This window comes from Mobula birostris, chromosome 25, assembly GCF_030028105.1.
Source record: "Mobula birostris isolate sMobBir1 chromosome 25, sMobBir1.hap1, whole genome shotgun sequence".
NCBI classification, from domain to species: domain Eukaryota; kingdom Metazoa; phylum Chordata; class Chondrichthyes; order Myliobatiformes; family Myliobatidae; genus Mobula; species Mobula birostris.
The window spans coordinates 17,447,168-17,461,314 of record NC_092394.1 but is presented as its reverse complement, the minus strand read 5'-3'; the positions used below and the strand labels follow the sequence as shown (position 1 = coordinate 17,461,314).

Genomic DNA, 14,147 nt, shown 5'->3' with positions numbered 1-14,147 from the left:
AATCATCTTGAATGTTACAATGAAAATGAAGATTTGCAGGATGCAATCATCGATAGCAGTCCATTATCTGCATTCTGTATCCGTGCTGATAATGTTCATTGCATACTCTGGAAGAATTCCTCCATCGATTACTATTAAGAACTAATATACAGTTTTATAGTACTGTAGTACTATTGGTGGTGTTCTCATTTGTTCTGTATTTCATTTAAATACATAATTTGTTACTCATTTGGTCTTTTTTATACCTTTTTAACTATTTCCACGAAACTTCAGCTAATTAGGGCAGTCGCTTAATTAGGCCAAAATAGACTGGTTCCGATGTGTCCCAATTAACCGAAATCCACTGTACATCGATCTGTTACATACACCAAACAGATCTTGAACCGCGTGTCATTCACAGTCAATGTATATTTCTGCCATACAATGGCTTTCAACTCCAGAGTAAGGTCTCTAAATGCCAGCAATCTGTAGACACTTTGAGGAATTGCTGTAGCTGCTGCATTCAGTTACCTGCTTGCTGGAGGACATGCTTGCTAGCGCACTAATGCTTCCTGTATCCGCGACGACCATTGCTGACGGGAAGCGTGCAGTGTGGGAATACTGGGGAGGATCTGGTTTATGTGTGTACACTAGAAGGAAAGCAAAACAAAAGAGCAGTGTTAGATGAGCAATTTTGTCACGAACCTTAATCTTCAAACCTCTGATTCCTTCATAATCACAATAGAGAACTCAACAAAAACTCAAGACACACTTCAGTAACGAGCGCACTGCTTTCCCACATTTACTCAAACAATGAAATGTTTAACTTCAAGCAACTTAACAATAAAATAATTTACATATCAGTCCAGGAGATAGTATTGAATTGAGAAAGTTTAACACAAGCTCCAGGGCTGTAAACAAAGGTAAATTTTAAAATGACATCAATGAGATATACTGTTGTTATCCATTTCTGAGGAGCTAAATTAATAAATATTCTTTACAAAGAAAATTGTCAGCATGGTTGTACTGCATCTGCTGAGGTGTTTTTGTTGAAAATCTGATCCACCTCAGCAGCATAGTACCAGCTCTGACAAAGCATCAATCAGCATCATTAACTTCAATGGAAGGGGATGACAAGCTCACTGTGTAGAATTTTGTGTGTTTTTTTTCAAAGGAGAATTGAGATTTGGTGACCGTGGCCTTAGATCTATTTGATGGCATTGAACATCACCAACACCTCCTAAAGAGCAGCCTTCAGACCAAGAGTTTACAGCAAGGCTTCCTTTGACTTATGGTATTGGTCCATAGCATAAAAAAAGTTGGGAACCCCTGGATTACAGGAAGTCTAATACCTTGAGCTGGATGTCTGCAATCACAGGCTACAACCATCACATCTCCAGCTGCCCACTCCCTCCCTCCACCCCTTGCAGTGAAAATAGCTAACTCCTCTGTTTCCAGGAATCACAGGGAAAATGCAAAGGACTGAGATGAACATCTCCAAACTTGCTGGTGAAACAGAAGGCTGGCCTGAAAGTCAGTTTAGAGGGGGACACAAAAGGATAAGGACAGGTTGAGTGACCACAAACACAAGAGTTGTTGTCATTTTGTAGAAAGTAAGACCATTCACTTTGGAAGTGAGAATGGAAAAGCAGAATCCCTTCCTAAATGGTAAGGCACTTGCAAAAGGTGGTGTAGAGCTGAGTTTGGCTGTGCAGCTTCACCAAGGTTTAATATGCTTATGACAAAAGGGGTTGCAAAGGCCTGCGGTATGTTGGCCTGGACTTAAAAGTGAAGGGGTGTTGTTTGCAATTGCATGGTAAGATCACTCCAGGAGTCACTGTGCACAGTCTTGGTCTTCATACTCAAGGAAAAACCAAAGTTGCCTGGAGCTGGTACATCTATGTTATACCATCTCCAAAGGGCAAATGTATGTCATTCCTTGGGCACATTTACACAAGAATGATTGTTGTAATTTGTCATAGACATAGTCATACTTTATTGATCCCGAGGGAAATTGGTTTTCGTTACAGTTGCACCAACCAAGAATAGAGTATAAATAAAGCAATATAAAACCATAAACAATTAAATTGTAATATGTAAGTGCCAGGAAATAAGTCCAGGACCAGCCTATCGGCTCAGGGTGTCTGACCCTCCAAGGGAGGAGTTGTAAAGTTTGATGGCCACAGGCAGGAATGACTTCCTATGACGCACAGTGTTGCATCTCGGTGGAATGAGTCTCTGGCTGAATGTACTGCAGTGCCCAACCAATACATTATGTAGTGGATGGGAGACATTGTCCAAGATGGCATGCAACTTGGACAGCATCCTCTTTTCAGATACCACCATCAGAGAGTCCATTTCCATTCCCACAACATCACCAACTCATGCTGCCAAAGGGGTGATGACTGTCGCTGAATAACTTCACAGTCAGAACAGCAAGTTGTCAGCAGATAAGCCCACTGATTTGCTGGGAGCTTTTTGTGTTTGCAGTACAAGTTGGCTTTTCATTCTTCCCTCCTTCCTCAATACCCCAAAAGGCTCCCATCCCACTGTTAGAGGTACAGGGTTAGAATGTCCAAAGGCAGTGGAACAATTCCTCCAAACTGAAGAGATGAATTCCAATCCTGACATATTACTTGCATGGTTCAAACGGTTAGAGCCAACTGAAACAGGCATTTCAGATGACATTAGAGAACCTGCAAATGCTAGAAACCTTGAACAACAGACCTTCAATGTGTGGAGGAACTCAGCAGGTCAGGCAGCATCTGTGGACAGAAGTGAACAGGCACCGCTTCGGGCCGAGACTCTTCATCAGGTCCTGCCTAACCTGCTGAGTTCCTCCGGCATTCTGTCTGTGAAGCACTTCGGGAATCTGCTCCCCATCATAATTCGCAAGCTAGGTCCGGTGCCTACAAGTTCCACAGCTGCGAAGGCACCAAGTGGAATGAGCAATAGGTGACTGTGCATAGATCACTGCTCGGCCAAAATCAATGATCAGTGGAAAGTACCCTCTTTTAGAGTGGGCTTTCAATACAATGCCATACTAACACTACTTCAAACATATTAAGCTCAAGAGAATCAACTGGTCCTTGGAAGTGGATGATTAGTCATAGTCATAGTCATACTTTATTGATCCCAGGGGAAATTGGTTTTCGTTACAGTTGCACCATAAATAATAAATAGTAATAGAACCATAAATAGTTAAATAGTAATATTTATGCCAGTAAATTATGAAATAAGTCCAGGACCAGCCTATCGGCTCAGAGTGTCTGACCCTCCAACGGAGGAGTTGTAAAGTTGTAAAGTTTGATGGCCACAGGCAGGAATGACTTCCTATGACGCTCTGTGCTGCATCTCGGAGGAATGAGTCTCTGGCTGAATGTACTCCTGTACCCATTATGTAGTGGATGGGAAACATTGACCAAGATGGCATGCAACTTAGACAGCATCCTCTTTTCAGACACCACAGTCAGAGAGTCCAGTTCCATCCCCACAACATCACTGGCCTTACGAATGAGTTTGTTGATTCTGTTGGTGCCTGCTACCCTCAGCCTGCTGCCCCAACACACAACAGCAAACATGATAGCACTGGCCACCACAGACTCGTAGAACATCCTCAGCATTGTCCGGCAGATGTTAAAGGACCTCAGTCTCCTCAGGAAATAGAAACGGCTCTGACCCTTCTTGTAGACAACCTCAGTGTTCTTAGACCAGTCCAGTTTATTGTCAATTCGTATCCCCAGGTATTTGTAATCCTCCACCATGTCCACACTGACCCCCTGGATGGAAACAGGGGTCACTGGTAGAGATTTGTCCTGAAACTTTAGAAGCTAAATTTTCTTGGTTGAAGAGTTCTGTCTGTTGTTTGTGTGGACTCAGGTTGTGTACATCTGCACTGCCCCTCAGTCATTTATTCTGATGAGGAAAATACACTGGCTGGATGCAAATGACAATGTGTTTTATGAAGAGCTGGCCCTAAGCCTATTTGGCCTATTGAGAATTGTATGGAACCCCACCATTGTTACAGGCAAATAGCTTCTGGAATCAATAGCTCTGCGGCAGCCTCAGTGGTTAAACGACAAGTCTTCTCTTTCCTGTGCCTGCCTTTGTGAAGAAATTCTGATCAAAGGTCACAGACCTGAAACAATGTTTGTTTGTTTCTCCACAGATAACATCAGACCTGCCAACCATTTCCAACAATCTCTGCTCCTATTAAACAAGAATTGTCTGGAAAATCCTTAATTTTTGGTGGTCGAGGCCACTGTTTGCCTCATATCACTGCAATCTGTGTCATGGCTTACGAAGCATTGAAGCAAAATAAGGATTTTCATGAAGACGGCATCCTCCTACATCGTAGCCCAATAACAGAAGGAAGCTTCTGAAAAGCACAGGAGGTGCAGAGGAATTACCCTTCCACAATTGGTGGACCCTATAACTTAAAATGCACTTATCCGATTTAATCCCGAGGTAAATGATGTGGTAGCACAGTGATTGACTCTGGACCTTACAATCTTTTTAAAATTCCACCAATTACCAGGCCACTTTGCAAGCATAAGCCATAACTTGAAGTACTGGCGATACTAGAAGGATGGATAGTGGATATATGTGTTGAATAGAGGGTGGCGTGTGATTTGGAGGGGTATATGTAGGAAGTGATATTCTTGTACCCTTGTCCTTTCAGTGATAGAAGCCACAGATATAGGAGCAGTAAGTGCAGCTTCAGAGGAGTGGAATGACTGAAAGAACTTTCGCATATAAAAAGACAATGAAGCTGTGAGATAGTTTCCATGTCCTCACTCCTCGGAGACAGCGAAAGGCCTCTGCAAACATCTACGCCAGGACTGTTGACATTGCTAAACTGAGTGCAAAATATTGACATAGTGATTTATCTCTGGCATTTATGAGGGCAGATGTAACCTGAACATATCATAACCAGAATGAAGAACGCAGAGAGCTGTGTGTCTGACACAAGCATTTAAAATAATATATAAATCAGCTTTCAGTATTTTGAGGATTTTGTTAATTTGATAAAGCCAAGTTATTGCGATTACTACTTGGGCTTAGATGTCCAGGCCTACCGGCTGTCTGAAGGTTAACAGTAAGGATACCAGCAAGGTTGTCGAATTAATTTTATTTTTAATCTTGCATCATCAGAGCCAGCACCTTCAGCAGTGAAATAAAAGTGCCTCACGATTCTCAGTCAGTGAGAGGTGGTTTGCGCTTTCTGTGAATTAACTTGTCTGCTTTGTTTGACTACTTTTTTTGGGTGGTGGGTGAGCAATCTGTAAGATCACCCAGTAAGTCTGAGTGCAGAAAAACCTTTGACCCTTTTGATGTTGTTCTGCCAAAGCACCTTGTGGAAAAGTACTGCTCCTCGTAGTATTGCATGTCTCACTACTGAAGTAACAACCAACTATTAACTATTACAACATCCTTTTGCTCACTGCAGCTTCATAAGCTTCTTTTCTCTCCTTCCCAGTTCTGACAAAGAGTTTTTGGCTCTTTTTCTCTTCCCACCTTTGCGGCCTGACATGCTGACTGTTTCCAGCGCGTTCCGTTTTCATTTTAGCTCAAAGTACTAATCTGAGACAAGAGTTTGTCACCTGCCAGGCCAGATAGATAATTTAAATTCAGTTACTTAAAAGGGGCAGCAAGTAAAAAGTGCTAAGATTAATATTATTGGCTGTAAAACTCAAGGGTAGTTGACAAAACCTGCCTAGTTCGCTAATATTCTTTAGTGAAGGAAATTTGCCATCCTTACATGGTCTAGACCTATCAATGTGGTTGGTTCGTAAATGCTGCCTCAATTCAAGAGTATCTAGGGATGAGGAACAAGACCATAGGGCATAAGAGAAGAATTAGGCCATTCAGCCCATCATGTCTCTTCCACCATTCTATCATGGCTAAATGCTGATCTTGTCAGCAATGTCACTGTCCCGAAGATAAATATATTAATTTATGCTACGAAATAACAGCCAGCCTCATGTTTGTTCTCAAACATAGTTGTTATCATGCACAATCATTCCCTCCACTTGCCAAGACCATCACTGGGATACTTCTCCATTGACCCAGTCTAGTATTTTAAGGATATTGTGAGAGGAAGTTCACTAGAATGTCTCATGTTTCCAGGTATCATGAGCATTTGGTGGCTCTGGACCTGTACTCGCTGAGCTCAGAAGAACTATAGGGGAACTTACTGAAACCTATTGAATATTGAAAGGACTAGATGGAGTGGATGTGGAGAGGATGTTTCCTATACTGGGTGAGTCTAGGACCAGAGGGCAGAGTCCCAGAATAGAGGGACATCCCTTTTGAACAGTGATGAGGAGGAATTTCTTTAGCCAGAGGGTGAATCTCTGGATTTCATTGCCACAGACGGCCGTGCAGGCCAAGTCGTTGGGTACGTTTAAAGCGAAGGTTGATAGGTTCTTGATTAGTAAGGGCATCAAGGATAATAAATCAGACTCGATGGGCTGAATGGCCTAATTCTGCTCCTATGTCTCATGGTGTTATAGTCTGTGAGTCTGAGGAAATCTAAACTCGCAATAATGCTGGAAAGGTAACCCATAATTCACCTGTATCTATAAAGTACAGCACCCAGCCATGCAAGAAAAAAACATTGTGAAGATAAGTAAAAAGGAATTCCTCGGCTTTTTCCTCCTTTGAGGTTTCAAGAAAGAATGCAACGCTTATTGTGCTGCTTTGATTGCAGTGCAGAGCAGTGGGCCCATACACTTCAGCACCACCCTCCCTAAGCCACGACAAGGTCTTACTGTGAGAGTTCTGCAGCTGGGTCACCGTGGCCATGAAGGGCTGCTGCGACATGTGACTCTGGGACTGCTGCATGATTGGCTGCTGGTGCGGACTGTGGAGCTGCTGTGAGAACTGCACGGGCTGCAGGGCTGCCAGGCTCCCCGCTGCGACGCTGTTAATGACAGGGACGCTCTGCCCTTGCGACGTGCTTATACCTGCAAGTGAAGAAGAAAGAGAAGGAGGTCACCATCCCCGGCAACAACAAAAACAAACTTCTGGTTTAGAAATTCAGCTTAAATGAAAGACCGATAACCCAGCACACTGGGAACGTTGGAAGAGCTGGAATAGGGGGCGTAGTTTTAAGGTGCTTGGAAGTAGGTACAAGGGGGAGAAGTTTTTCACACAGAGAGTGACGGGGGCATGCACTGCCAGCAACGGTGGTAGGGGCAGATACAACAGGGTCTTTTAAGAGAGACTCTTAGATAGGTACATAGAACTTAGAACTTACTAAATGACAATAAAAGAGGACTGCGTGTCCTCATAACCTAATAATCTAATCTATGTGGTAGGGAAATTCTAGGCAGTTTCTAGACTAGGTTACACGGTCCGCCCGATATTGTGGGCTAAAGGGCTGTAGGTTTCTATATTCTATGTTCTAATAGCAGATTTTCCGAATTATTGGATGTTACACATTTTGATAATACCCAAATACACTTTTATTTCACTTTTTTTACACATTGCACACAGCTGATCAACAGTATGGTCACTGGTCCCAGCCACACCAGAGACCCCCAGATTGGGCAATATACCCCACACTCTGGATTCCCAGCTCACATTCCCGAATGATGAGGGAGCTCAATGCCGAATCATAGAAACATAGAAAACCTACAGCACAATACAGGCCCTTCGGCCCACAATGCTGTGCTGAACATGTACTTACTTTAGAAATTACCTCGGGTTACCCGTAGTCCTCTATTTTTCGAAGCTCCATGTACCTATCATCGGAATTTCCGAACAATCAAGTGGTCAGTTATCAGAACACTGGTAACTGTCAACTTTAAATGATAATAAACTGTCTGAGATCTTACTGGAGACACTTTTGAAGGATAGGCTGTGGCTCACTGTGGCCCCTGCCTCAGAAGTAGGTTCAGATCTCACTGCAGAACATGAGTTTGAAGTCTTGACATAACTTCTGCTAGAGCCATTGAGTTTAGAGCACCTCAGCACAGACACAGGCCCTTCAGCCCATCTAGTCTGTGCCAACCTGGTCTTCTGCCCAGTCCCATCTACCTGCACTTGGATCATATCCCTCCAAACCTCTCTCTTTCAGCTACCTATCCAAACTACTCTTAAATGCTACAATTGAATCCACATCCACCACTTCCACTGGCAGCTTGTTCCACATTCGCACGCACCACCCTCTAAGAGAAGAAATTCTCCCTCAGGTTCCCCTTAAATAGTTCACCCTTCACCCTATACCTATGACCTCTAGTTCAGGTCTCACCCAACCTGAGGGGACAAAGCAACGCACACAAGATGCTGGAGGAACTCAGCAGGCCAGGCAGCATCTAGGAAAAAAGTAAACAGTCGATGTTTCGGGTGGAGGGAGGGGAGGAAGAAGTAGAAGTACAAGAAGGGGATAAAGCCTGCTCGAATTCATCCTATCTATACCCCTCACGACCCGGCTGGTGGCGTAGTGGCATCAGTGCCGGACTTCGGGACGAAAGGTCCCGAGTTCGAATCCAGCCGGCTCCCCTGCACGCTTTGCATCCGTGCTGGGTTACGAGCTGATGATCTCTTTGGAAACTCACTCGGCAGAAGGAAATGGCAAACCACTGCTGTAACTCGCCTCGTACGCGGTTCCCCACTGCGTCAGAGAGGCGTGGAGGGAAATCGTCCGCTAACCGGAGAAATTCCGGATGCCACATACCTTTCCCTTATTCCCCTCACAATTCGATATGCCTCATCAAATCTCCTCTCATTCTCCTACGCTTCAGGGAATAAAGTCCAAACCTGTTCAACCCTTTCCTATAACTTAAATCCTTGAGACCCACCAGCATCCTTGTAAATTTTCTCTTCCTTTTCTCCCAAGCCACAGTGGTGAAGGGGCGCCATTACTCAGAAGAAAGTCACATTACTAGTTAGTCACTCATTATATGAAGAGGGTCCTCCTGATAGTTATTTTACTCTTCCTAAATTCTGAGGCTCATTCTGCCATTCAGAAGTGAGGAAGGAAAAGCACTGAATTTCTTTGGAGCCCAGCTCATCTCCCACGGCATTTATTCAGCTGCTAAGGCCCTGATCATGTGTTCCTGTGTTCCATCAGGACTAGAGAGGAACATGACCCTTGCTTCTTTACTGCCCACCATTTGCCAAGGGTGCAGCCATTTTGCACACCAACCCTTTCCCTCGTGAATAAACATAAGCACACGTTGGCCCAAGCCTACAGAGCGTCAATTATATGTGAAGCATAAAAAGCCAGGAAGCCGTTAATTCGGAGGGAAGGAAGAAGCCCTACTTTGTGCTATCGCCATGACACCAGACAGCGGGTTGATGATGAGGTTCTGCGTCTGCTGGTGGTTGTGATGTGGCGGCTGTGACAGGCTGTGGATGTTTGTCAGCGTGCTGACCGGAGGCAGGGGTCCACCGGCGGCAGTGATCTGCGGCAGAGAGGCAAATAAAATAGGTCAGACACGACACAAAGAGTTACCGGCATGGCTTGCGGTGCGTCACCAAAAGGGACTGGCATATCTGCAAACAGTAATGAAGCAGAGACTTGTGTTACAAAGTTCTGCAGTTTCCCCTTCCTCCCTGACCACTACATGTGACTCCAGGTCCACAAATACCGCCGAGATTTAGCTGCTTCTTCATTGGACAACATATGGTGGCGTGGATAATGACACCCCTATCCTGTCAACAAATATGAAAAAAAAAGCAATTATCACTAGAAATCTCACAGATCCAGTGGATCACAACCATTGTTAAAGGATTATGGAACAGTCCAGATTGAGATTTATTGATCACACATGCATGGAAACATACAGTGAAATGCCTCATTTGTGTTAACATCCAACATACCTAGGAGTGTGCTGGGCGCAGTCTACAAGCGTCGCCACACATTCCAGTGTCAACATAGCAAGTCATAACGCTTGGCAGGACAACACAGAACACAAGAAGCAACAAAACAACAACAGCAAAACAAAGCAACAGGCGCAGAATGCTGGAGGAACTCAGCAGGCCAGGCAGCATTAATGGAAAAGAGTAAACAGTCGACGTTTCGGGCTGAGGCCCTTCAGCAGGACGTGAGATCGTGTTTATGAGCAGCAGAACCTCCCTCCCACCCTCTCTCTTCCAACTCCAGGACAGTTCCAGGGCAATGTGCATAAGACGTGACAGCTCTCCAACCTGTGTTGATGAAACCGTGTCCTGCATTTACTCAGAACACTGACTTGCCTACTGTGGTAAACAACACTCAAAATGGACAGAAAAGAAGATTCCATGTACTCAAAGCAATCCTAGTAATAATCCTGAAAAAGATTAGCCCGCAGAAAAAGAATCTCAGGGTTGTCTGTGGTGACATGTAATGAATTTTACTTTGAACTTTGAAGTCATGTGGGATCGAATCAAGCTCTTTGACCCACTGAATCCACGCTGACTACCAACCATTCATTTACACTAATCCTACCCAGATCCCATTATATTCTCCCTGTCTTCCCACAAGTACCTCAGATTCGACCGTTCTCCTATACACTGGGGGGCAATTTACAATTGGGAATTCACCGGCCTACCCACACATATTTGGAGTGTGGGAGAAAATCAGAGGATGCATGGGAGACCCACGTGGTCACAGGAGAACATGCAAGCTCTATGCATACAGGATTGATCCCAGGAGAAAAGAGATTCTGCAGATGCTGGAAATCCAGAGTAACACACACGAAATGCTGGAGCAACTCAGCAGGTTGGGCAGCATCTAAGGAAGGACATAAATAGTTGATGTTTTGGGCCGAGACCCTTCATCTGATTTATTGCTCTCCAGACCTGTTGAATGCCGGACTCTGGCAGTCCGAGGCAGTGGCTGTACTATCTGCATCAATGTACCACCCAAACTGCACCACAAGGACATCGCTAGCAATGAACAATTCTCGCTGTTACTGGAAATGTGGCGATGCTCAAAAAGATGCCACAAACAACAGAAAACGCTGGAAACACTCTGAGGGTCAGGCAATATCTGTGGAGAGAGAAACAGAGTGATAACCTTTCACTAGAACTGGGAAAAGTTAGAAACTTTAAGATGCTGAGGAGGGGTGGGATGGAGAGAGCAAAGGGAATGTCTGTACTAGGTTACAGACCAAGAGAGCCGGAAAGACAAAAGAGGGGTCTTTCTGCCGCTCTCGATCGCCATCCTAATACAGACATTGACTAGTTGACATTGGAAGTGGAACAGAGAATTAAAGCAACTAACGCTCAGGGATATGCTCTCAGTATCCACTTTATTGGGTATACCTGTACACCTGCTCGTTAGTGCATCTAATCAAAGTTCAAAGTATATATACATTAACATATGTCAGCCAATTGTGTGGCAGGGAGTCAATGCATAAAAGCATGCAGACATGGTCAAGAGGTTCAGCTGTTATTCAGATCAAACATCAGAATGGGGAAGAAATGTGATCCAAGTGAATTTGACTATGGAATGATTGTTGATGCCAGATGGGGCAGTTTGAGTATCTCAGAAACTGCTGACCTCCTGGGAATTTCATGCACAACAACGTTTAGAATTTTACAGAGAATGGTGCGAAAGCCAAAATAAAATCCAGTGAACGTAGTTCTGTGGACAAAAATGCCTTGTTAATGAGAGAGGTGAGAGGAGAATGGCCAGACTGGTTCAAACTGACAGGAAGGTGACAGTAACTCAGATAATCACACATCACAACAGCTGCGTTCAGAAGAGCATCTCTGAAGGCTCAACATGTCGGACGTTGAAGTGGATGGGCTACTGCAGCAGAAGACCACAAACATACACTGATTGGCCATTTTAGGAGGTATCCAATAAAGTGGCCATTGAGTGTATGCTAAAAGAGTAAACTCTTGATCTCCCAGACTCCTTTGTTGTGGCCCTTGCACTTCATTTGTTCTTCTGCACTGCAGTTACTGTATGCCAGACCATTTCTTTTTAACCTCGAAGCCATTATGAACTTCCTGGTCGGCACACAAAACAGAAGCTTTTAAATGTACCTAGGCTCATATGATCATAATAACCAACACTAACCCCTGTCCTATGGTTAGAGCGCTGTGTATGTGTGTGGGTGCTTGCGTTCTGTTTTGTTGTGGTCTATGTTATTCTGCCGAGCGTTGTGGGCACAAGCTGGAATGAGTGGCAACACTTGCGGGCTGCCTCCAGCTCACCCTTGGGTGTGTTGGTTGTTAACCCAAACGACACATTTTTTACTGTATGTTTTGATAGGCACGTGATAAGTGAACTTGAGCCTTGAACCTTGAATCCCACCCCTGTGCACTGAGTGGGGTTATTCTGCAAACTGGACACTCAATTTGCATTTGGTGTCTCCTACGGGAGAAACATTGCTCTGAATTTAAGACTGAGGCGCAGAGAAGTCCTACACACACAGAATGGTGACCTGAAATTCTCTCTCCCAAAGAGCTGCAGAGGCCTCATCATTGGAAGTACTTAAACAGGAAACAGATGCATTTTTGAAAGATTTGACAATGAGGGCCAAGTGTGAAAGCCTGGACAGATCATATAGTTTGGTGGGGCAGCCCCGAGAAGATGAGCAGCCTACTCCTGCTCCTGTCTTATTGTGCTTTCTAAGGGACTCATCTTCCTTGTGCTTGGTGGAACAAAAATAAAGAGAGATTAACTTTATTTGTCAGATGTACATCGAAACATACAGTGAAACGCATCATTTTCATCAAATCAAATCTATAAGGTACGTGCTGGGCAGCCTGCGAGCGTCGCCACGCTTCCAGCACCAACAGAGCATACCCACAACTCACTAAACCTAACCGTACATCTTTGGAAGGTGGAAAGAAACCAGAGCACCCAGAGGAAACCCACTGTGGTCAGGGCTAGAACATACAAACTCCTTGCAGGCAGCGGCAGGAATGGAACCCCAAACAGGAATCGCTGGCACTGTAGAGCGATGCGCTAGCTGCTAGGCCACCGTGACAGTGATAAATCTATTCCATTTCTAATTCCAATAAGTGCTTAGATCTTAGGAGGACAGCAAAAGCTGCAAAGAACCAGTCTCTGGAAACAGACCAAGCAGGTTGCATTGTGCCCAGATTTAGGACAGATTAGAAGACAGAAAGGCAGAGTGAAAGAAGAATGATTAACCTTCCCTGACTGCCCTCTGAACATGCTAAATTCAGAATCAGGCAGTTCAGTGGGTGCACCCAGACAAAATTAGGATGCAGATTTCTTTCCCTGTAAGACATCAGTGAACCCCTCGTGGTTTGTCCTTTGACAGGCTTCATGGTCACTTTTGCCTATTGTGGTCTATTAATTCTCTCAATTTATTCAATTACTTGTGTTTCAACATCTCTGCTGCAGGGATGGGGTTTCACTCCATCCACTAACCTAAACACAATGTCAACATACACTTGACGAAAGAAAAGCAGAAAGGCAAATGAAAAAAAAAAGTTTAAAAAAAAGAGATTCTGCGGATGCTGGAAATCCAGAGCAACCCACACAAAATACTGGAGAAACTCATCAGGTCAGGCAGCATCTACAGAGGCGAATAAACAGTCGACACTTCAGGCTGACACCCCTCATCAGAAATAAAAGGTAAATGCCCTGACAATATAGTCTCTTGTCACAACATGTATAGTTGTTCCAGAGTTATGGGAGGATATTTATATTTATAGTTATATTTATATATATAAATAGATGAATTAATTGACTTTATTATAGAACTGAGTATTGCAGTGTTATGCCTGGAATGGAACTTTACAATTCAATCAATAAATTAAAATGGTTTCTTTGTCACTGTTACTGGTTGATCTCTGGATTCACGCCTTTAATACTCCATGGGGATAGGGGTTACGGCAAAGCCGTTCAATCCCAACTTGCTTTGGACTCCAGGCCTGCTTTTCCTACAGAGCTCCTATTGTTTAGTATAAACCTTATACCATTTAAAACAAGACCCATTTGTTTTCCCTTCCCAGACTCTTATCTTATCAGCTTTTGCAGTTACAATGGTGTAGGTGTGCTCACCATCTTGCCATCAGGTGACAGCAGACTGTGGCCAGGGTCCAGGTTTGCTGGCGAGACTTGCTGTAGAACTGTTTGGCTTGTTACCATGGCATTGTTACCATGGTGGCTGATCGTCGAGGAAGAGGGGACTTCATTGGTACCTTGCTGGCCATACCGTACTCCTGCCACAACACAACAAATAAAAATT

At 44.2% G+C, this 14,147-nt stretch overlaps 1 protein-coding gene across 9 annotated transcripts in view; it reads right to left on the bottom strand.

The window, feature by feature from the left end:
- hnf1ba (HNF1 homeobox Ba) overlaps positions 1–14,147 on the bottom strand; it is a 117,807-nt gene that overhangs the window by 30,692 nt on the left and 72,968 nt on the right. For all 9 annotated transcript variants that reach the window (XM_072243697.1, XM_072243690.1, XM_072243691.1 and 6 more), the window contains 4 exons: positions 13,961–14,121; positions 9,251–9,392; positions 6,753–6,947; positions 511–629 (listed from right to left, as the gene is read on the bottom strand). In XM_072243697.1, coding sequence (XP_072099798.1) covers positions 511–629; positions 6,753–6,947; positions 9,251–9,392; positions 13,961–14,121 — 617 coding nt within the window. The remainder of the gene's footprint in view (positions 1–510; positions 630–6,752; positions 6,948–9,250; positions 9,393–13,960; positions 14,122–14,147) is intronic.